The sequence below is a fragment of the Caloenas nicobarica genome, chromosome 34 (assembly GCF_036013445.1).
Source record: "Caloenas nicobarica isolate bCalNic1 chromosome 34, bCalNic1.hap1, whole genome shotgun sequence".
NCBI classification, from domain to species: Eukaryota; Metazoa; Chordata; class Aves; order Columbiformes; family Columbidae; genus Caloenas; species Caloenas nicobarica.
In genome coordinates this window covers 527,776-551,759 of record NC_088278.1, presented here as the reverse complement: position 1 = coordinate 551,759, position 23,984 = coordinate 527,776, and the positions used below count along the sequence as shown (strand labels likewise).

Sequence of the window (23,984 nt, the reverse complement as noted above, 5' to 3'; positions counted from 1 at the left end):
CCTCTCGGTGCCCTCCCAGTGCCCTCCCAGTGCTCCCAGTTCCCTCCCAGTGCTCCCAGTAACCCCCGTGTCCCCCCCTCAGGGAAGTACGTGGGCAGCCGCCCCATCAAGCTGCGCAAGAGCATGTGGAAGGACCGGAACCTGGAGGTGGTTCGGAGGAAACAGCGCGAGAAGAAGAAACTGGGCTCAGATAACGCCGCTGGGAGCACCGGGAGCACTGGGAGGGACTGGGAGGGACTGGAGACCCTGGGAGACACAATAAAGGCTGTTTGGGGCTTTGTTCGTTATTGTAGGGCTTGGTTTATGGCGGTGTTTTTGTAGGACCTACTTTATTTACATGTTGGTTTTGTAGGACCTACCCTATTTATGGGGTTGTTGTTCTGCAATCTGGCTTATTTAGGGGGTTGTTACTGTAGGACCTGCTTTATAGGGGGTTGTGGGATCAGCTTTATGGGGGGATTTATTGTAGGACCTACTTTATTTACATGTTGGTTTTGTAGGACCTACCGTATTTACACGGTTGTTATTATACAATTTGGTTTATTTAGGGGGTTGTTATTGTAGGACCTGTTTTATAAGGGGGTTGTGGGATCAGCTTTATGGGGGGATTTATTGTAGGACCTACTTTATTTACACGTTGGTTTTGTAGGACCTACCGTATTTACGGGGTTGTTATTCTACAATTTGGTTTATTTAGGGGTTTGTTATTGTAGGACCTGCTTTATAGGGGTTGTGGGATCAGCTTTATGGGGGGATTTATTGTAGGACCGACTTTATTTACATGTTGGTTTTGTAGGTCCTACTGTATTTATGTGTTGGTTTTGTAGGACCTACTGTATTTACAGGGTTGTTATTATACAATTTGGTTTATTTAGGGGGTTGTTATCGTAGGACCTGCTTTATAGGGGGTTGTGGGATCAGCTTTATGGGGGGATTTATTGTAGGACCTACTTTATTTACGTGTTGGTTTTGTAGGAGCTACCCTATTTATGGGGTTGTTATTATACAATTTGGTTTATTTAGGGGGTTGTTACTGTAGGACCTGCTTTATAGGGGGCTGTGGGATCAGCTTTATGGGGGGATTTATTGTAGGACCTACTTTATTTACATGTTGGTTTTGTAGGACGTGCCGTTTTTACGGGGTTGTTATTCTACGATTTGGTTTATTTAGGGGTTTGTTATTGTAGGACCTACTTTATGGGGGGTTATGGGATTGGTTTTATGGGGGGATTTATTGTAGGACCTATTTTATTTATATGTTGATTTTGTAGGACCTACTGTATTTACAAGCTGGTTATTATACAATCTGGTTTGTTTAGAGCGTTGTTACTGTAGGACCTACTTTATGGGGGGTTTATGGGATTGGTTTTATGGAGGGATTTATTGTAGGACCTACGTTATTTACTTATTGTTTTTGTAGGTCCTACTGTATTTATATATTGATTTTCTAGGACCCACTGTATTTACGGGGTTGTTATTATACAATGGTCCTCCCATTGCCATAGAGCGAGGCCTCCAGCGCCCAGCCCGCCCCAAAATGGCGCCGCCAGCGCTGCCGCTCCGTCCTGCGGCGCCCTCGCCCGCTCTATACCCCGACCCCGCCGCGACCAATGAGCGCGGGGCGCGGGCCGGGAACCACCAATGAGAACGCGCGGGGCGAGGAAGGGCGGGAAGCTCCACCTCCCCGGAAGAGGCGGGAGCGCAGAGGGGCGGGAGGGGGGCGTGTCCGCCGCGCCCACCAATAGAAACGCGCATCGCGCCTCCGCCAGCCAATGAGAGCGCGGTGGGCGGGGCTTTGCGCTCTTCCCCTCAGCCCTCATCCGGGCGCCACAACGTGAGTCGGGTGTGTCGGGGGACGGGGGGGGGGGGGGCGTCGCGATTTGGGCCGGTTTTGGGGTTTTTTGGGGTCCGAACCCGTTTTTTTTTGCAGCCCCCCCCCCCCCCCCACCATGGGCAACCTGTTGGCCGCCGGCTCGCCTCCCCCCGCCGCGCCGCCGCCTCCGCTGCTGCCCGCGCCCCCCGCGGCCTTCGCGGCCTGCCCCCCGCTGCCGGGGGTGTCCCCGGGGCCCCCCGAAAAGGCCGCGGCCGCGGGGGGGACGCGCTGCCCAACCCCGGCGCGTTCGAGGAGTGTCACCGGAAGTGCAAGGGTGAGCCCCCCCCCCCCCCCCCCCCCGAAATAGCCCCCCCCGGGACCCCAAAATTAAACCTGGGACCCCCAAAATAACCCCCCCGGGACCCCCGAAATAGCCCCCCCCGGGACCCCAAAATTAAACCTGGGACCCCCAAAATCCCCCCCCCGGGACCCCCAAAATCCCCGCCCCCGGGACCCCCAAAATAGCCCCCCCGGGACCCCAAAATAGCCCCCCCGGGACCCCCAGTGTCACCCCCAAAATAACCCCCCCGGGACCCCCAAAATAACCCCCCCCCGGACCCCAAAATTAAACCTGGGACCCCCAAAATAACCCCCCCGGGACCCCCAAAATAGCCCCCCCCGGGACCCCAAAATTAAACCTGGGACCCCAAAATAACACCCCCCCCGGGACCCCCAGTGTCACCCCCAAAATAGCCCCCCCAGGACCCCCAAAATAACCCCCCCGGGACCCCCAGCGTCACCCCAAAATAACCCCCCCCCGGGACCCCCAAATAACCCCCCCCGGGACCCCAAAATTAAACCTGGGACCCCCAAAATAACCCCCCCGGGACCCTCAGTGTCACCCCAAAATAACCCCCCCGGGACCCCCAAAATACCCCCCCCCCGGGACCCCAAAATTAAACCTGGGACCCCAAATAACCCCCCCCGGGACCCCAAAATAGCCCCCCCCGGGACCCAAAATTAAACCTGGGACCCCCAAAATAACCCCCCCGGGACCCTCAGTGTCACCCCAAAATAACCCCCCCGGGACCCCCAAAATACCCCCCCCCCGGGACCCCAAAATTAAACCTGGGACCCCAAAATAACCCCCCCCCGGGACCCCCAAAATAGCCCCCCCCGGGACCCCCAAAATTAAACCTGGGACCCCCAAAATAACCCCCCCGGGACCCCCAGTGTCACCCCCAAAATAACCCCCCCCCGGGACCCCCAAAATAACCCCCCAGGACCCCCAGTGTCACCCCAAAATAACCCCCCCCGGGACCCCCAAAATAGCCCCCCCGGGACCCCAAAATTAAACCTGGGACCCCCAAATAACCCCCCCCCGGGACCCCCAAAATTAAACCTGGGACCCCCAAATAACCCCCCCCCGGGACCCCCAAAATAACCCCCCCGGGAACCTCAGTGTCACCCCCAAAATAACCCCCCGGGACCCCAAAATAACCCCCCAGGACCCCCAAAATAACCCCCCTGGGACCCCCAGTGTCACCCCCAAAATAACCCCCCGGGACCCCAAAATAGCCCCCCCTGGGACCCCAAAATTAAACCTGGGACCCCCAAAATAACCCCCCCCCGGGACCCCCAAAATAGCCCCCCCGGAACCTCAGTGTCACCCCCAAAATAACCCCCCGGGACCCCAAAATTAAACCTGGGACCCCTAAAATAAACCTGGGACCCCCAAATCACCCCAAAATAACCCCGTGGGACCCCCAAATCACCCCCAATAACCCCCGGGGACCCCCAAAATCACCCCCAAATCACCCCTGGGCCCCCAAAATCACCCCTAATAACCCCCCAGGACCCCCAAATTCAATCTGAGACCCCCCAAAAATAACCCGGGACCCCAAAATAACCCCATGGGACCCCAAATCCCCCCCCATGGGACCCCCCAATAAACCTCAGGGACCCCTAAATATCCCCCCTGGGACCCCCAAACCCCCATCCCAGCAGGAGCCCCCCCCCAAAATAGGGGGGACCCCCAAAATATCTCCCACGTCTTCCTCCCAGAACCCCCCAAAATCAGTTTGCGTCCCCCCCCCAAACCCCAAGGGGGGTCCCCAAAATTGGGGGTCCCCCCAAAAGACCCCCCAAAACCAGTTTGTGTCCCCCCTGCAAACCCCAAGGGGGGATCCCCAATACTGGGGGGGGTCCCCCAAACCCAAGGGGGGGGTCCCCAAAATTGGGGGGCCCCCCATTAACCCCCCAAAACCAGTTTGTGTCCCCCCTGCAAACCCCAAGGGGGGATCCCCAATACTGGGGGGGGTCCCCCAAACCCAAGGGGGGGGTCCTCAAAATTGGGGGTCCCCCCAAAAGACCCTCCATTAACCCCCCAAAACCAGTTTGCATCCCCCCTGCAAACCCCAAGGGGGGATCCCCAATACTGGGGGGGGTCCCCCAAACCCAAGGGGGGGTCCCCAAAATTGGGGGGCCCCCCAAAAGACCCCCAAAACCAGTTTGTGTCCCCCCTGCAAACCCCAAGGGGGGATCCCCAATACTGGGGGGGGTCCCCAAAATTGGGGGTCCCCCCAAAAGACCCCCCAAAACCAGTTTGTGTCCCCCCTGCAAACCCCAAGGGGGGATCCCCAATACTGGGGGGGGTCCCCCAAACCCAAGGGGGGGTCCCCAAAATTGGGGGGCCCCCCAAAAGACCCCCCAAACTCCCCAGTTACCCTCCCGAAACCCCCCAAAACCAGTTTGCGTCCCCCCTGCAAACCCCAAGGGGGGATCCCCAATACTGGGGGGGGGGTCCCCAAAATTGGGGGTCCCCCCAACCCCCCGTACCCCCCCAGAGCTCTTCCCGGTGCAGATGGAGGGGGTGAAGCTGACGGTGAACAAGGGGCTCAGCAACCACTTCCAGGTAGGTTTTTTTGGGGGGGGGGGGGGACACCCCGATATTGACCCCAAACCGCTGCCCGCCCCCCCCCCCCCGAAAGGCAGCACCCCAAAACTGGTGGCTGAACGGCAGGTGAACCACACGGTGGCGCTGAGCACCCTGGGGGACTCCAATTATCATTTCGGGGCCACCTACGTGGGGACCAAACAGCTGAGCCCGACGGAGGTGACGGGGACAGGGGGACGGGGGGACAGGGGGATGTGGGGACAAGGAGACGGGGGACATGGGGAAAGGGGGACGGGGGACATGGGACATGGGGACAGAGGGATATGGGGACAGGGGGATGGGGGGACATGGGGACAGGCGGACATGGGGACAGGGGGATGGGGGGACATGGGGACAGGGGGATGTGGGGACATGGGGACAGGGGGATATGGGGACAGAGGGATATGGGGACAGGGGGACGGGGGGACATGGGGACAGGGGGACAGGGGGACGGGGGACAGGGGACATGGGGATGTGGGGAGAGGTGGGGACGGGGACAGGGGGACAAGGGGACAGGGGGACGGGGGACAGGGGACATGGGGACAGGGGGATGTGGGGAGAGGGGGACAGGGGGACATGGGGACAGGGGGACATGGGGAAAGGGGGACAGGGGGACATGGAGACAAGGGGACAGGGGGACAGGGGGTCATGGGGACAGGGGGACAGGGGGTCATGGGGACAGGGGACCGGGGGACATGGGGATGTGGGGACAGGGGACATGGGGACAGAGGACATGGGGAAAGGGGGACAGGGGGACAAGGGGACAGGGGGATATGGGGACAGGGGGATAGAGGGACAGGGGGACAAGGGGACATGGGGAGAGGGGGACAGGGGGACATGGGGACCAGGGGGTCATGGGGACAGGGGACAGGGGGATATAGGGACAAGGGGACATGGGGATGTGGGGACAGGGGGACATGGGAACAGAGGGACATGGGGACGGGGGGACAAGGGGACAGGGGGACATGGGAACAGAGGGATATGGGGACAGGGGGTCATGGGGACAGGGGGTGTTGGGAACAGAGGGACATGGGGACAGGGGGATATGGGGACAGGGGGACATGTGTCCGTGTGTCCGTGCCGCAGGCGTTCCCGGTGCTGGTCGGGGACATGGACAACAGCGGCAGCCTCAACGCCCAGATCATCCACCAGCTCACGGCCCAGCTGCGCTCCAAGGTGGCTTTCCAGGTAAAAACGGGGTGTCCCCCCCCAAAATCGGGGTGTCCCCAATGCCGGGGGACCCCCCGGCGGCTCCTCACACCCTCCCCGTGGAGCTTACACCCCCAAAATGGGGAGAAAACCCCCCAAAAATGGGCCAAGCCCCCTCAAAAGTGACGAGATTTTCATTAGAAAACAATGAGGGACCCCCTAGAAATAAGGGGGGGGGTCACAGAAAAATGGGGGATCCCCCCAATATTGGGGATCCCCCCCTAAAATAGGGATCCCCCTAAAATAGGGGAGGCCCTAAAAGTGGGGGATACGCCCCAAAAATGGAAAGAAACCCCCCAGAAAATGGAATTAATGACCTCAAAATGAAGACGCTCCCATTAGATAAAAAGGGGGAACCCCCAAATTTTGGGGAACCCCCCTAAAAAAAATAGGGACCCCACCTATAAAACAGGGAGCCCCTCCCAAAATAGGAGACCCCCTAAAAATGGGGGAAACGCCCCAAAAATGAGAGAGAGCCCCAAAGATGTGAGGAAACCCCCCCCCCCCCCCAAAAATTTTGGGGTTCCCCCTGTTTTTTTAATGGAAGTTTCGTCATTTTGGGGGCGGATCTTCAAATTTTTGGGGGGTTTCCCCCGTATTTTGGGGGTTCCCCCCATTTTTAAGGTGTCTCCCCTTTCTGGGGGTTCCCCCACTTTCGGGGGGGGGTCCCCAATTTTCAGGGGGATCCCCCCAAATTTTAAACTCTCCCCCTTTTATTTCCATGCAAGTTCCATCATTTTGGGGGCAGATCTTTGCATTTTCGGGGGGTTCCCCCCAATTTTGGGGGCTCCCCCCAATAATGGGGTGTCCCGTGTCCCCCCCCCAGACGCAGGGGTCCAAGTTCGTGAACTGGCAGGTGGACGGGGAATATCGGGGGGGGGATTTCACGGCGGCCGTGACCTTGGGGAACCCCGATATCCTGCTGGGCTCAGGTAAGGGGGGGCACCCCAAAAAATGGGGGGGGACCCCAAAAATGGGGGGGACCCATAAAATGGGGGGGCCCTAAAAATGGGGGGGAGCTGAAAAATGAGGGGGAGCCATAAATGGGGGGGGACCCCAAAAAATGGGGGGGGGGGGACATAAAAAATGGGGGGGGCCCATAAAAGGGGAGGGACCCATAAAATGGGGGGGGTGTTAAAAAATAGGGGGGACCCTAAAAATGGGCGGGAGTATAAAGAATGGGGGGGACCCATAAAAGGGGGGAACCCTAAAAATGGGAGGTACCCAAAAAATGGGGGTGGACCCTAAAAATGGGGGGAGACCCCCCCCTAAAAAAGAGGGCAGGTCAGAGAACCGCCCCCCGCAACGTGGCAAATTGGGACCCCCCCCCCCAAATGGGAACCCCCAAATTTTTGGAGGGTCCTTGAATTTTATAGGGGGGGTGTCCCTGATTTTGAGGGGGGGGGGGGGGCACAAGGGATCCCCCCCCCCCAACCCTGACACCCCCAAAATGGGGCACCCCCCAATATTGTCCCCTCAATATTATCCCCCCCAATATTTGGGGGGGAACCCCAAAAACCCCTCGATCACCCCCAAACCCCTTCACCCCCCATTTTGGGGTCACCCCCATTTCCCCCCCATCACCTCAGGGGGTCCGTCCCAGTGTGTCCCCCCCCCTTCCTGGGGTTTTGGGGTGACCCCCCCCCCTCTTTTCTAGGGATCCTGGTTGCCCATTATCTGCAGAGCGTCACCCCCACTTTGGCCCTGGGCGGGGAGCTGGTTTATCACCGGCGCCCCGGGGAGGAGGGGACGGTCCTGTCATTGGCGGCGCGATACGCAGGTGACACGGGGACACCAGCACTGGGGGGGAACTGGGAACACTGGGGGGGAACTGGGAACACTGGGGACACTGAGGGAGGGTTGGTCTACCCCTGTGCCCGGACAACGGGAGGGTTGGTCTACCCCTGGTGCCCGGGTAGGGACAGTCCTGTGGCCACACGTTATGGAGGTGACACAGGGACACTGGGGACACAGGGACGCCTGGGACACGTTGGGGGGACAGGGACACTGGGGATGGGGACACTGGTGGCACTGGGAGGGAGCTGGGGGCACTGGAGGAGGGTTGGTCTACCACCCCTTTGCCCGGGCAACGGGAGGGTTGGTCTGTTGTGCCCAGGTAGGGACAGTCCTGTGGCCACACGTTATGGAGGTGACACGGGGACACTGGGGACACAGGGATGCCTAGGACACGTTGGGGGGACAGGGACACTGGGGATGGGGACACTGGTGGCACTTGGGGGAACACTGGTGGCACTGGGGACACTGGGGGAGGGTTGGTCTACCACCCTGTGCCCAGGTAAGGGGAGGGTTGGTCTACTCATGATGCCCAGGTGAGTCACTGGCCACACGCAATGGAGGTGACACGGGGACACCGGAGACATGGGGACGCTAGGGACACTTTGGGGGGACAGGGACACTGGGGATGGGGACACTGGTGGCACTGTGAGCACTGGGAGGGAGCTGGGGGCACTGGGGGAGGGTTGGTCTACCCCTGTACCTGGGCAAGGGGAGGGTTGGTCTACCCCCAGTAGGTGGGTGAGGAGGGGGCAGTCCTGTCACTGTCCACACGTTATGGAGGTGACACAGGGACACTGGGGACACAGGGATGCTGGGGACACTTTGGGGGGACAGGAACCCTGGGGATGGGGACACTGGTGGCACTTGGGGGAACACTGGGGACACTGGGGAAGGGTTGGTCTACCCCTTTGCCTGGGCATTGGGAGGGTTGGTCTACCCCCAGTAGGTGGGTGAGGGTACAGTCCTGTCACTGGCCACATGTTATGGACGTGACACGGGGACACAGGGACGCTGGGGACACTTTGGGGGGACAGGGACACTGGGGATGGGGACACTGGTGGCACTGGGAACACTGGGGGAGGGTTGGTCTACCCCTGGTGACAAAGGTGAAGGGGACTCGGGCCACACGCTACGCAGGTGACATGGGGACAGGGGGGCATGGGGCAGACACCAGTGTCACCGGGGGGGAGGTGACACGGTGACGAGTCCCCCATGTCCCCTCCACCAGCACCCAACTGGATCGGGACCCTGACGCTGGGCCAGGCGGGAGCTCACGCCACATATTACCACCGCGCTAACGAGCAGGTAATTAACAGCGTTAATTGATTAATTGGGGCTTAATGGTGGGGGACGGGGGGTTATGGGGACATGGGGACAGGGGCATGGGGAGATGTGGGGATATGGGGACGGGGACATGGGGGTTATGGGGACAGGGGGACAGGGGGACATGGGGGTTATGGGGACGGGGATATGGGGATATGGGGACGGGGGGATATGGGGACAGGGGGACATGGGGACAGGGGGACACAGAACATGGGGACGGGAGGACAGGGACAGGGGGACATAGGGACGGGGGGACCTGGGGACACGAGGACACAGGACAGGGGGACATGGGTACACAGGAGATGGGGACACGGGGACATGGGGACACAGGACACGGGGACACAGGACAGGGGGACATGGGGACATGAGGACACAGGACACGGGGACATGGGGACAGAGGGACATGGGGACATAGGACATGGGGACACAGGAGATGGGGACAGGGGGACATGGGGACAGGGGGACAGGGGGACATGGGGACGGGGGGACATGGGGACGGGGGGACAGGGGGACATGAGGACATGGGGACAGGGGGACATGGGTACACAGGAGATGGGGACACGGGGACATGGGGACACAGGACACGGGGACATGGGGACGGGGGGACATGGGGACGGGGGGACATGGGGACAGGGGGACATGGGGGCTATGGGGACATGGGGGATATGGGGACAGGGGGATGGGGAGATGTGGGGATATGGGGACAGGGACATGGGGACGGGGGGATATGGGGACATGGGGACGGGAGGACAGGGACACGGGGACATGGGGACACAGGACATGGGGACAGGGGGACATGGGGACATGAAGACACAGGACATGGGGACACGGGGACATGGGGACACAGGACACGTGGACATGAGGACACAGGATGTGGGGACAGGGGGACATGGGTACACAGGAGATGGGGACACGGGGACATGGGGACACAGGACACGGGGACATGGGGATATGGGGACATGGGGACGGGGGACAGGGGGACATGGGGACAGGGGGACAGGGGGACATGGGGACGGGGGACAGGGGGACAGGGGGACACGGGGACAGGGGGACACGGGGACGGGGGACAGGGGGACACGGGGACAGGGGGACATGGGGACGGGGGACAGGGGGACAGGGGGACAGGGGGACACGGGGACAGGGGGACAGGGGGACATGGGGACATGGGGACATGGGGACAGTGTCGCTGTGTGCGCAGCTGCAGGTGGGGGTGGAGCTGGAGGCCAGCGCGCGGCTCAGGGACACCAGTGTCACCTTCGGGTACCAGCTGGAGCTGCCGCGGGGACACCTGCTCTTCAGGGGTACGTCACCAGTGCCACCAGTGCCACCAGTGCCACCAGTGCCACGCACCAGTGACACCTGGGACACCAGCGTCCTGTCCCCAGGCTCACTGGGCAGCACTGGGCTGGTCGGGGCCGTCCCAGTTTGCTCCCAGTTCATCCCAGTTTGGTGTTGCAGGGTCACTGGGCAGCACTGGGCTGGTCGGGGCCATCCCAGTTTGCTCCCAGTTTGCTCCCAGTTTGCTCCCAGTTCATCCCAGTTTGGTGTTGCAGGCTCACTGGGCAGCACTGGGCTGGTCGGGGCCGTCCCAGTTCATCCCAGTTCATCCCAGTTTGGTGTTGCAGGCTCACTGGGCAGCACTGGGCTGGTCGGGGCCGTCCCAGTTCATCCCAGTTCATCCCAGTTTGGTGTTGCAGGCTCACTGGGCAGCACTGGGCTGGTCGGGGCTGTCCCAGTTTGCTCCCAGTTCATCCCAGTTTGGTGTTGCAGGCTCACTGGACAGCACTGGGCTGGTCGGGGCTGTCCCAGTTTGCTCCCAGTTCATCCCAGTTTGCTCCCAGTTCATCCCAGTTCATCCCAGTTCATCCCAGTTTGGTGTTGCAGGCTCACTGGACAGCACTGGGCTGGTCGGGGCCGTCCCAGTTCATCCCAGTTCATCCCAGTTTGGTGTTGCAGGCTCACTGGACAGCACTGGGCTGGTCAGGGCCGTCCCAGTTCATCCCAGTTCATCCCAGTTCATCCCAGTTTGGTGTTGCAGGCTCACTGGACAGCACTGGGCTGGTCGGGGCCGTCCCAGTTCATCCCAGTTCGATCCCAGTTTGCTCCCAGTTCATCCCAGTTTGCTCCCAGTTCATCCCAGTTCATCCCAGTTTGGTGTTGCAGGCTCACTGGGTAGCACTAGGCTGTTCGGGGCCGTCCCAGTTTGCTCCCAGTTCATCCCAGTTCATCCCAGTTTGGTGTTGCAGGCTCACTGGACAGCACTGGGCTGGTCGGGGCCGTCCCAGTTCATCCCAGTTCATCCCAGTTTGGTGTTGCAGGCTCACTGGGCAGCACTGGGCTGGTCGGGGCCGTCCCAGTTCATCCCAGTTCATCCCAGTTCATCCCAGTTTGGTGTTGCAGGCTCACTGGACAGCACTGGGCTGGTCGGGGCTGTGCTGGAGAAGAAGCTCCCTCCTCTTCCTCTCACTTTGGCTCTCGGCGCCTTTTTGCACCACGGGCGGGACAAGTTCCACTGCGGCTTCGGCCTCACCATCGGCTGAGCCTTCGGCATCATCTTCCTCATCCTCAGCATCATCCTCAGCACCTTCAGCATCGGCTGAGCCTTCGGCATCCTCATCAATCATCATCCTCATCATCCTCACCATCGGCTGAGCCTTCGGCATCATCTTCCTCAGCATCGTCTTCGTCATCTTCATCATCCTCAGCATCGGCTGAGCCTTCGGCATCATCTTCCTCAGCATCGTCTTCGTCATCTTCATCATCCTCACCATCGGCTGAGCCTTCGGCATCATCTTCCTCAGCATCGTCTTCGTCATCTTCATCATCCTCAGCATCGGCTGAGCCTTCGGCATCATCTTCCTCATCCTCAACATCATCCTCATCATCCTCACCATCGGCTGAGCCTTCGGCATCCTCATCAATCATCATCCTCATCATCCTCACCATCGGCTGAGCCTTCAGCATCATCTTCCTCAGCATCGTCTTCGTCATCTTCATCATCCTCAGCATCGGCTGAGCCTTCGGCATCATCTTCCTCAGCATCGTCTTCGTCATCTTCATCATCCTCACCATCGGCTGAGCCTTCGGCATCATCTTCCTCATCCTCAGCATCGTCACGCTCGTCATCATCATCAGCATCTTCAGCATCGGCTGAGCCTTCGTCATCCTCATCAATCATCATCCTCATCATCTTCAGCATGGGCTGAGCCTTCGGCATCCTCATCCTCATCATCATCCTCACCATTGGCTGAGCCTTCGGCATCATCCTCAGCATCATCATCCTCATCATCCTCAGCGTCTTCACCATGGGCTGAGCCTTCAGCATCATCATCCTCATCATCCTCATCGTCTTCACCATGGGCTGAGCCTTCAGCATCATCATCCTCATCGTCATCATCATCCTCACCATCGGCTGAGCCTTCATCATCGTCATCCTCATCATCATCGTCATCCCCATCGTTCTCACCATGGGCTGAGCCTTCCTCATCCTCAGCATCAGCATCGCCATCCTCACCATGGGCTGAGCCTTCCTCATCCTCATCCTCAGCATCATCCTCGCCATTGGCTGAGCCTTCATCGTCATCCTCATCATCATCAGGTGAGACCTTCATCTTCCGCATCGACCTCATCATCGTTATCATCGGCTGAGCCTTCATCATCAGCATCGTCATCACCCTCGCCATGGGCTGAGACCTTTGTCACCATCGTCATCATCACCAGGGCCTTCCTCATCATCATCCTCAACCTCCCCGTCACTGACGCCTTCATCATCATCATCATCATCATCACCAGGACCTTTCTCAGCGTCGTCTTCGGCCTCATGAGCGCCCGGGACCTTCATCATCGTCACCATCGTCATCACCAGGACCTTCCTCAGCACCTTCGGCCTCGCCGGCGCCCGGGGCCTTCGTCGCCTCCTCCTCCTCTTCCTCGTCCCCGGGACCTTCCTCATCCTCATCTTCAGCCTCACGAGCGGCTGAGACCTTCGTCGTCACCATCGTCATCCTCGGAGCCTCCTCCTCCTCCTCATCACCCTCAGCTGGGACCTTCGTCACCATCATCATCCTCCCCATCGTCACCAGCGGCCGGGACCTTCGTCTCCTCCTCGTCCTCATCTTCAGCCTCACGAGCGGCTGAGACCTTCGTCATCCTCGCCACGGGGCTCCCCCCAGACTTGGGGACCCCCCCAGACTTGGGTCCCGCCCACATGTTGGGGACCCCCCCGATGTTCCCAATAAAGCTGCAGCTTTTTTGGGGGGGAAGGTTTCGATTTTTCTTGGGTTCCCTCCCCGGACTCCTGGGTCCCCTCCCAGACGCCTGGGTCGCTTCCCGGACGCCTGGGTCCCCTCCCGAATGCCTGGGTCGCTTCCCGGACGCCTGGGTCCCTTCCCGGACGCCTGGGTCCCCTCCCGGACGCCTGGGTCCCCCCTGAACTCCTGGGTCCCTCCCGCACTCCTGGGTCCCTTCCCGGACGCCTGGGTCCCTTCCCGCACTCCTGGGTCCCTTCCCGAACGCCTGGGTCCCTTCCCGGACGCCTGGGTCCCTCCCGCAATCCTGGGTCCCCTCCTGAACGCCTGGGTCCCCTCCTGAACTCCTGGGTCCCCTCCCGAACGCCTGGGTCCCCTCCCGAACGCCTGGGTCCCTCCCGCACTCCTGGGTCCCTCTCCGAACGCCTGGGTCCCTTCCCGCACGCCTGGGTCCCCTCCCGAACGCCTGGGTCCCCTCCCGAACTCCTGGGTCCCTCCCGCACTCCTGGGTCCCTTCCCGAACGCCTGGGTCCCTTCCCGGACACCTGGGTCCCTCCCGAACTCCTGGGTCCCTCCCGCACTCCTAGGACCCTCCCGAACGCCTGGGTCCCTCCTTGAAATTAAATAAATGAACGGGATGAGCAAAACTCAACTGGGAAACCCAAAAACCGCTTGGGACCCCCAAAAATCCACCTGGGAACACCCAAAATCTGAACCGGGAGCCTCAAAATCCCCCTGGGAGACCCGAACCGCCCGGTTCCGCCCCCATTTGCCTCGGTGTTACATCACTTCCGGTCCCCCCAGGCGCCTCGGTGCCACCTCTAAACCTCCCCCCCCCGCTGCCCCCGAGACCCCGAACTTTGGTTCCGCCCCCAACTTTTTGGTTCCCCCCCCCGAACTCCTGGGTCCCTCCTCGAACTCCTGGGTCCTTCCCCGAACTCCTGGGTCCCTCCCGAACTCCTGGGTCCCTCCCGAACTCCTAGACGTCAACTCCCATCACTCCCCAGACTCCGCCCCCTGGTTCCCGCCCCTCAATGTTCCCCTATAGGTCCTGTAGCCCCGCCTCCCATTGGGCTCCGCCCCCTCAATGGTCCCTTATGGGCGCCGTAGCCCCGCCCCTCCCCAGACTCCGCCCCCCTCTGTGGGCCCCGCCCCCTCAATCATCCCCTATGGGCGTCTTAACCCCGCCCCTTCTCAGACTCCTCCCCCTTATCCCGGCTCCCTGATTGGTGCTGTGGCCCCTTGGCCCCGCCCCTTCATTGCTCTCTTCTGGGCTCCCCGGCCCCGCCCCTCCACAGACCCCGCCCCCTCCCCGTCCCCTGATTGGTCCCGTGTCCCCTTGGCCACGCCCCCTCAATGCTCCCCTAATAGCGCCGTGGCCCCGCCCCCCTTGGCTCCGCCTCCTCCCTGCGCTCTGATTGGTCCCGCATCCCCCCATCCCCGCCCCCCCGCGGTCCCCGCCCCCTCCCCGTCCCCTGATTGGTCCCGCCGCCCCGCGGTCCCCGCCCCTCCGCTGACTCCGCCCCCTCCCTGCGCTCTGATTGGTCTCGTACTCCCTTGGCCCCGCCCCCCCGCGGTCCCCGCCCCCTCCCCGTCCCCCGATTGGTCCCGCATCCCCCCATCCCCGCCCCCCCGCGGACCCCGCCCCCTCCCCGTCCCCCGATTGGTCCCGCACCCCCTTAGCCCCGCCCCCCCCGCTGTCCCCGCCCCCTCCCCGTCCCCCGATTGGTCCCGCACCCCCTTAGCCCCGCCCCCCCGCGGACCCCGCCCCCTCCCCGTCCCCCGATTGGTCCCGCACCCCCTTGGCCCCGCCCTCCCGCGGTCCCCGCCCCCTCCCCGTCCCCCGATTGGTCCCGCACCCCCTTGGCCCCGCCCCCCCGCGGTCCCCGCCCCCTCCCCGTCCCCCGATTGGTCCCGCACCCCCTTAGCCCCGCCCCCCCGCGGTCCCCGCCCCCTCCCCGTCCCCCGATTGGTCCCGCACCCCCTTAGCCCCGCCCCTCCGCAGCGCTCCAAGATGGCGGGCGGCGGCGGCTCCGCTCCCGCCGCCTCCCCCGGGGCCGCCGCGGGTCCCCCCGCCGCTCCGCAGCCCCGCGGCCGCTTCCCCGGCCGCCCGTGGCGGGGCCCGGCCCGGCCGGCCGCCTCCCCCCGCGCCCGGCCGCCGCTCGGGGCTGCGCGGGGCCCGGCGGGGCCCGACCCGGCGCTGCGGGCCGTGCTGGGCCTGGCCGGGCGGCTGCGGCGGCTGCGGGAGCTGCTGGGGGGGCGGCCGCCGGGCGGCCAGGTCAGCGGGGCGGGCGGGGGAATGGGGAGAATTGGGGAGAATTGGGGGTTATGGAGGAATTGGGGGGAAATGGGGGGAGTGGGGGGAGTTGGGGGTTATGGGGAGAATTGGGGTGAATGGGGAAAATTGGGGGAATTGGGGGTTATGGGGGAATTGAGGAGAATTGGGGGGAAATGGGGACAGTTGGGGGAATGGGGGGATTTGGGGAGAATTGGGGGTTACGGGGAGAATTTGGGGAATTGGGAGGAGTTGGGGGTTATGGGGAGAATTGGGGATTATGGGGGAATTGGGGGTAATGGAGGAATTGGGGACAATTAGGGGTTATGGGGGGAATGGGGAGAATGGGGGGAATTGGGGGTTGTGGGGGAATGGGGGGAGTTGGAGGCTATGGGGAGAATTGGGGGGAATGGGGGAATTGGGGGGAATGGGGAGAATTGGGGACAATTAGGGGTTATGGGGGGAATGGGGAGCATTGGGGGAATGGGGAGAATTGGGGGTTATGGGGGAATTGGGGGCTGTGGGGGGAATGGGGAGAATTTTGAGGAATTGGGGGTTATGCAGGAATTGGGGAGAATTGGGGGAAATGGGGGGAATTGGGGGTTATGGGGGAATCGGGGGTTATGGGGAAAATTGGGGGAAATGGGGGGTTATGGGGGGAATAGGGAGAGTTGGGGTTATGGGGGAATTGGGGAGAATGCAGGGAAATGGGGAGAGTTGGGGGAATGGGGGGATTTGGGGAGAATTGGGGGTTACGGGGAGAATTTGGGGAATTGGGAGGAATTGGGGGTTATGGAGGAATTGGGGAGAATTGGGGGAATGGGGACAGTTGGGGGAATGGGGGGATTTGGGGAGAATTGGGGGTTATGGGGAGAATTGGGGGAGTTTGGGGGGAATGGGGGTTATGGGGGAATTGGGGAGAATTTTGAGGAATTGGGGGTTATGCAGGAATTGGGGAGAATGGGGGGAATTGGGGGAAATGGGGGGAATTGGGGGTTATGGGGAAAATTGGGGGAAATGAGCGGTTATGGGGGGAATAGGGAGAATTGGGGTTATGGGGGAATTGGGGGCTGTGGGGAGAATTGGGGGGAGTTGGGGGTTATGGAGGAATTGGGGAGAATTGGGGGAATGGGGGGAGTTGGGGAATGGGGGAATTGGGGGTATGGGGGGAATGGGGAGAATTTTGAGGATTTGGGGGTTATGCAGGAATTGGGGAGAATTGGGGGGAGTGGGGGGAATTGGGGGTTATGGGGAAAATTGGGGGAAATGGGGGAAATGGGGGGTTATGGGGGGAATAGGGAGAATTGGGGTTATGGGGGAATTGGGGGCTGTGGGGGAGAATGGGGGGAGTTTGGGGGAATTGGGGGTTATGGGAGAATTGGGGGGAATGGGGAGAATTTGTGGGAATTGGAGGAATGGGGGGAGTTCATGGGAATGGGGGGAATTGGGAGGGAATTGGGGGTTCTGGAGGAATTGGGGAGAATTGGGGGAAATGGGGGTTATGGGGGAACTGGGGGGAATGGGGGAGAATTGGGGACTATTAGGGGTTATGGGGGGAATGGGGAGAGTTGGGGTTATGGGGGAATTGGGGAGAATGCGGGGAAATGGGGAGAGTTGGGGGAATGGGGGATTTGGGGAGAATTGGGGGTTACGGGGAGAATTTGGGGAATTGGGAGGAATTGGGGGTTATGGAGGAATTGGGGAGAATTGGGGGAATGGGGACAGTTGGGGGAATGGGGGGATTTGGGGAGAATTGGGGGTTATGGGAGAATGGGGGAGTTTGGGGGGAATGGGGGTTTGGGGGGATTGGGGAGAATTTTGAGGAATTGGGGGTTATGGGGAGAATTGGGGGAGTTTGGGGGAATTGGGGGGAATGGGGGGTATGGGGGATTGGGGAGAATTTTGAGGAATTGGGGGTTATGGGGGAATTGGGGAGAATTGGGGGGAGTGGGGGGAGTTGGGGGTTATGGGGGGAATGGGGAAAATTGGGGGAAATGGGGGGTTATGGGGGGAATAGGGAGAATTGGGGTTATGGGGGAATTGGGGGCTGTGGGGAGAATTGGGGGGAGTTGGGGGTTATGGAGGAATTGGGGAGAATTGGGGGAATGGGGGGAGCTGGGGGGAATGGGGGGAATTGGGGGTTATGGGGGGAATGGGGAGAATTTTGAGGAATTGGGGGTTATGCAGGAATGGGGGAGAATTGGGGGAAATGGGGGAATTGGGGGTTATGGAGGAATTGGGGAGAATTGGGGGAATGGGGGGAGTTGGGGGTAATGGGGAGATTTGGGGGTTATGGGGGAATTGGGGGGAATGGGGAGAATTGGGGACAATTAGGGGTTATGGGGGAACTGGGGAGCATTGGGGGGAATTGGGGGTGTGGGGGAATGGGGGGAATGGGGGGAGTTAGAGGCTATGGGAGAATTGGGGGGAATGGGGGAATTGGGGTTATGGGGGAATTGGGGGAGATTGGGGTGAATGGGGAGAATTTGGGGGAATGGGGAGAGTTGGGGGAATGGGGGGAGTTGGAGGTTATGGGGAGAAATGTGGGGAATAGAGAGAATTGGGGGTTATGGGGGAATGGGGAGAATTGGGGGTTTTGGAGGAATTGGGGGTTATGGGGAGAATTTGGAGGAATGGGGAGAATTGGGGGATTTGGGGGAATGGGGAGAATTTGGGGAATTGGGGTTATGGGGAGATTGGGGAAATGGGGGGTTGTGGGGGGAATGGGGGGATTTGGGGTGAATGGGGGGAATGGGGAGAATCGGGGGTTATGGGGAGAATGGGGGGAATGGGGGGAATTGGGGAGAATTGGGGGAATGGGGGGGAATGGGGAGAATTTTGAGGAATTTGGGGTTATGGAGGAATTGGGGAGAATGGGGGGAATTGGGGGTTATGGGGAAAATTGGGGGAAATGAGCGGTTATGGGGGGAATAGGGAGAATTGGGGTTATGGGGATTGGGGGCTGTGGGGAGAATTGGGGGGAGTTGGGGGTTATGGAGGAATTGGGGAGAATTGGGGGAATGGGGGGAGTTGGGGGGAATGGGGGGAATTGGGGGTTATGGGGGGAATGGGGAGAATTTTGAGGATTTGGGGGTTATGCAGGAATTGGGGAGATTGGGGGGAGTGGGGGGAATTGGGGGTTATGGGGAAATTGGGGGAAATGGGGGAAATGGGGGGTTATGGGGGGAATAGGGAGAATTGGGGTTATGGGGGAATTGGGGGCTGTGGGGAGAATGGGGGGAGTTTGGGGGAATTGGGGGTTATGGGAGAATTGGGGGGAATGGGGAGAATTTGTGGGAATTGGAGGAATGGGGGGAGTTCATGGGAATGGGGGGAATTGGGAGGAATTGGGGGTTCTGGAGGAATTGGGGAGAATTGGGGGAAATGGGGGTTATGGGGAACTGGGGGGAATGGGGAGAATTGGGGATATTAGGGGTTATGGGGGAATGGGGAGAGTTGGGGTTATGGGGGAATTGGGGAGAATGCGGGGAAATGGGGAGAGTTGGGGGAATGGGGGGATTTGGGGAGAATTGGGGGTTACGGGGAGAATTTGGGGAATTGGGAGGAATTGGGGGTTATGGAGGAATTGGGGAGAATTGGGGGAATGGGGACAGTTGGGGGAATGGGGGGATTTGGGGAGAATTGGGGGTTATGGGGAGAATGGGGGGAGTTTGGGGGGAATGGGGGTTATGGGGGAATTGGGGAGAATTTTGAGGAATTGGGGGTTATGGGGAGAATTGGGGAGTTTGGGGGAATTGGGGGGAATGGGGGTTATGGGGGAATTGGGGAGAATTTTGAGGAATTGGGGGTTATGGGGGAATTGGGGAGAATTGGGGGGAGTGGGGGGAGTTGGGGGTTATGGGGGGAATGGGGAAATTGGGGGAAATGGGGGGTTATGGGGGAATAGGGAGATTGGGGTTATGGGGGAATTGGGGGCCTGTGGGGAGAATTGGGGGGGGTTGGGGGTTATGGAGGAATTGGGGAGAATTGGGGGAATGGGGGGAGCTGGGGGGAAGGGGGGAATTGGGGGTTATGGGGGGAATGGGGAGAATTTTGAGGAATTGGGGTTATGCAGGAATGGGGGAGAATTGGGGGAAATGGGGGAATTGGGGGTTATGGAGGAATTGGGGAGAATTGGGGGAATGGGGGGAGTTGGGGGTAATGGGGAGATTTGGGGGTTATGGGGGAATTGGGGGGAATGGGGAGAATTGGGGACAATTAGGGGTTATGGGGGAACTGGGGAGCATTGGGGGGAATTGGGGGTTGTGGGGGAATGGGGGGAATGGGGGGAGTTAGAGGCTATGGGAGAATTGGGGGGAATGGGGGAATTGGGGGTTATGGGGGAATTGGGGGAGAATTGGGGTGAATGGGGAGATTTGGGGGAATGGGGAGAGTTGGGGGAATGGGGGGAGTTGGAGGTTATGGGGAGAAATGTGGGGAATAGAGAGAATTGGGGGTTATGGGGAATGGGGAGAATTGGGGGTTTTGGAGGAATTGGGGGTTATGGGGAGAATTTGGAGGAATGGGGAGAATTGGGGGATTTGGGGGAATGGGGAGAATTTGGGGGAATTGGGGGTTATGGGGAGAATTGGGGGAAATGGGGGGTTGTGGGGGGAATGGGGGGATTTGGGGTGAATGGGGGGAATGGGGAGAATCGGGGGTTATGGGGAGAAATGGGGGGAATTGGGGAGAATTGGGGGAATGGGGAGAATTTTGAGGAATTTGGGGTTATGGAGGAATTGGGGAGAATGGGGGGAAATGGGGAGAATTGGGGGAATGGGGGGAGTTGGGGGGAATGGAGGAATTGGGGGAATTGGGGAGAATGGGGGGAGTTGGGGGTTATGGGGGGAATGGGGAGAATTTGGGGGAATTGGGGGGATTGGGGGGAATTGGGGGTTTTGGGGAGAATCGGGGGCAATGGGGGAAACGAGGGGAGTGGGGGGCGGTTGGGCCCGTGTGGCCCTTTAAGAGGCCGGGGGGCGGGGCTTGGAGGGGGCGGGGCTTGTGTGGGTGTGGCCTGGGGGCGGGGCTGATTGTGGCTCCTCCCCCCCCCCAAAGGAGGAATTTCGGGGTTTTGCACCCGAAGAGACGAAAGCGGAAAAAACGGAGACACAGCGGAGCCCGAGGGGTCAGTGCCGGACGCCTGGGTCCCCCCCCCGGACGCCTGGGTCCCCCCCCGAACTCCTGGGTCCCTCCCGAACGCCTGGGTCCCTCCCGGATGCCTGGGTCCCTTGGGGCACTCCTGGGTCCCCCCAAACTCCAGGTCCCCTATTTGGGTCCCCTCCCCGAACTCCTGGCTCCTTTGGGGTACTCCTGGGTCCCTCCCCGAACTCCTGGGTCCCTCCCCGAACTCCTGGGTCCCTCCCGAACTCCTGGGTCCCTCCCGAACTCCTGGCTCCCTTGGGGCACTCCTGGGTCCCCCCCCGAACTCCTGGGTCCCCTATTTGGGTCCCTCCCCTAACTCTTGCGTTCCCCTCAAACTCCTGGGTCCCTCCCGAACTCCTGGGTCCCTCCCGGATGCCTGGGTCCCTTGGGGCACTCCTGGGTCCCGCTAAACTCGTGGGTCCCCTATTTGGGTCCCCTCCCCGAACTCCTGGGTCCCCCTCCCGAACTCCTGGGTCCCCCTCCCGAACTCCTGGGTCCCCCCCCCGAACTCCTGGGTCCCTCCCGAACTCCTGGGTCCCCTCCCGAACTCCTGGGTCCCCTCCCGAACTCCTGGGTCCCTCCCGAACTCCTGGGTCCCTCCCGGATGCCTGGGTCCCTTGGGGCACTCCTGGGTCCCGCTGAACTTGTGGGTCCCCTATTTGTGTCTCTCCCCGAACTCCTGGGTCCCTTATTTGGGTCCCCTCCCGAACTCCTGGGTCCCCTCCCCGAACTCCTGGGTCCCCTCCCCGAACTCCTGGGTCCCCTCCCCGAACTCCTGGGTCCCCTCCCGAACTCCTGGGTCCCTCCCGAACTCCTGGGTCCCTCCTGAACTCCTGGCTCTTTTGGGGCACTCCTGGGTCCCTCCCGAACTCCTGGCTCTCTTGGGGCACTCCTGGGTCCCCTCCCGAACTCCTGGGTCCCTCCCGAACTCCTGGGTCCCTCCCGAACTCCTGGCTCTTTTGGGGCACTCCTGGGTCCCCTCCCGAACTCCTGGCTCCCTTGGGGCACTCCTGGGTCCCCCCGAACTCCCAGTTTCCCCCCCACCCTCCCACCCCCCCCCCCCCCCAAGTGATGCTCGGGGGGGGGGGGCTCTCCCGGACGCCTGGGTCCCCTCCTGACGCCCTGTCCCCTCCCCTCCCCCAGCAGGCACCCAGCGGACCCCCCCGGGCGCCCCCTCCCCCCCCACCCCCCGGCAGGGCCGGCGCGGGGGGGGGAGGGGCCGGCGCGGGCCGGGGGGGGGCGGGGCGGGGGGGGGGGGCCCGATCCTGCGCGGCCTCCGCCACTTCGGCGCCCCCCTGCTCAGCGCCCGCTCGGCCCGGCCCATCCGGCCCCCCCGCAGGTTCGGGGACCTCGGGGACCCCCCCAGGGACCCCCCCAGGGACCCCCCCAGGGACCCCCATAGGGACCCCCATAGGGACCCCCATAGGGACCCCCCCAGGGACCCCCATAGGGACACCATTGGGGACATCGGGGACCCCCCCAGGGGCATCGGGGACCCCCCCAGGGACCCCCATAGGGACACCATTGGGGACATCGGGCACCCCCCCAGGGACACCATCGGGGACCCCCCCAGGGGCATCGGGGACCCCCATAGAGACACCATTGGGGACATCGGGGACCCCCCCAGGGGCACCATTGGGGACCCCCATAGGGACCCCCATAGGGACCCCCCCAGAGACACCATTGGGGACATCAGGGACCCCCCAGGGACACTGGGGACCCCCCCAGGGGCACCATTGGGGACCCCCCCAGGTACCCCCATAGGGACCCCCCCAGGGACAGCATTGGGGACATTGGGGACCCCCCCAGGGGCATCGGGGACCCCCATAGAGACACCATTGGGGACCCCCCCAGGGGCATCGGGGACCCCCCCAGGGACCCCCATAGAGACACCATTGGGGACATTGGGGACCCCCCCATGACCATTGGGGACCCCCCCAGGGACAGCATTGGGGACATTGGGGACCCCCCCAGGGGCATTGGGGACCCCCCCAGAGACACCATTGGGGACCCCCATAGGGGCATCGGGGACCCCCCCAGGGGCACCATTGGGGACATTGGGGACCCCCCCAGGGACACCATTGGGGACCCCCATAGGGACATTGGGGACCCCCATAGGGACCCCATTGGGGACATCAGGGACCCCCCCAGGGACACCATTGGGGACCCCCCCAGGGGCATCGGGGACCCCCATAGGGACCCCCCCAGGGACACCATTTGGGACACTGGGGATCCCCCCAGGGACACCATTGGGGACCCCCCCAGGGGCATCGGGGACCCCCCCAGGGACCCCCATAGGGACCCCCCCAGGGACAGCATTGGGGACATTGGGGACCCCCCCAGGGGCACCATTGGGGACCCCCATAGGGACATTGGGGACCCCCATAGGGACCCCCCCAGGGACCCCATTGGGGACATCAGGGACCCCCCCAGGGCCACCAGTGACACCCCCGTGGGCACTGGGGGGGACACTGGGGACACCCCCGTGCCCCAAAGTGACCATTTTGGGCCCAAAAGTGGCCGTTTTGGGGCCACGAGTGACGATTTTGGGGCCTCGAGTGACAATTTTGGGGCCAAAAGTGAGAATTTTGGGCCCAAAAGTGACAGCGTCGTGGCCACAAGTGACGATTTTGGGCTCAAAATTGACAATTTTGGGGCCTCGAGTGAGAATTTTGGGGCCTCGAGTGAGAATTTTGGGGCCTCGAGTGAGAATTTTGGGCCCGAAAGTGACAATTTTGGGTCCAAAAGTGAGAATTTTGGGCCCAAAAGTGACAGTTTTAGTGCCTCAAGTGACACTTTTAGGCCCAAAGGTGACACCTTTATGGCCACAAGTGACGATTTTGGGCCCAAAATTGGTAATTTTAGGGCCTCAAGTGACACTTTTGAGGCCTCAAGTGACAATTTTGGGCCCAAAAATGAGAATTTTGGGGGCACAAGTGAGAATTTTGGGCCCAAAGTTGACACTTTTAGGGCCTCGAGTGACAATTTTAGGCCCAAACGTGACAGTTTTAGGGCCACAAGTGACGATTTGGGGCCCAAAACGGATAATTTTAGGGTTTCAAGTGACGATTTTGGGCCCAAAATTGACAATTTTAGGGTCGCTGGTGCCAATTTGGGGCCCAAAAGGGACGATTTTCTGCCCCAAAGTGACAATTTTAGGGTCACGAGTGACAATTTTAGGCCCCAAAGTGACAGTTTTAGGGCCAAAAATGACAGTTTTGGGCCCCAAAGTGACGATTT

At 61.2% G+C, this 23,984-nt stretch overlaps 4 protein-coding genes across 4 annotated transcripts in view; 3 read left to right on the top strand and 1 right to left on the bottom strand.

Moving 5' to 3' along the window:
• Positions 1-336, top strand: part of RBM42 (RNA binding motif protein 42) — a 14,504-nt gene extending 14,168 nt beyond the window's left edge. The window contains 1 exon segment of the mRNA XM_065654630.1: positions 83-336. Within this exon segment, the coding sequence (XP_065510702.1) occupies positions 83-321 (239 nt within the window). The 3' untranslated portion in view covers positions 322-336.
• A 1,574-nt stretch (positions 337-1,910) lies between these two features.
• TOMM40 (translocase of outer mitochondrial membrane 40) lies at positions 1,911-13,339 on the top strand. The gene is given in 10 exon segments (XM_065654633.1): positions 1,911-2,093; positions 2,096-2,147; positions 4,660-4,727; positions 4,836-4,928; positions 5,835-5,936; positions 6,784-6,889; positions 7,615-7,737; positions 8,983-9,059; positions 10,276-10,378; positions 11,478-13,339. Coding segments are annotated over 10 exon segments (1,008 nt in total). The 5' UTR covers positions 1,911-1,949; the 3' UTR covers positions 11,618-13,339.
• A 2,577-nt stretch (positions 13,340-15,916) lies between these two features.
• LOC136000658 (putative uncharacterized protein DDB_G0291608) lies at positions 15,917-17,930 on the bottom strand (the record flags this gene model as incomplete). Its single annotated transcript, XM_065654589.1, has 2 exons — positions 15,917-15,998; positions 17,785-17,930. Coding segments are annotated over 2 exons (228 nt in total), but the record flags the coding sequence as incomplete, so codon positions are not given.
• A 1,811-nt stretch (positions 17,931-19,741) lies between these two features.
• Positions 19,742-23,984, top strand: part of KMT2B (lysine methyltransferase 2B) — a 66,343-nt gene continuing 62,100 nt past the window's right edge. The window contains 3 exon segments of the mRNA XM_065654588.1: positions 19,742-19,757; positions 21,888-22,083; positions 23,262-23,449. Of these exon segments, the coding sequence (XP_065510660.1) occupies positions 19,742-19,757; positions 21,888-22,083; positions 23,262-23,449 (400 nt within the window).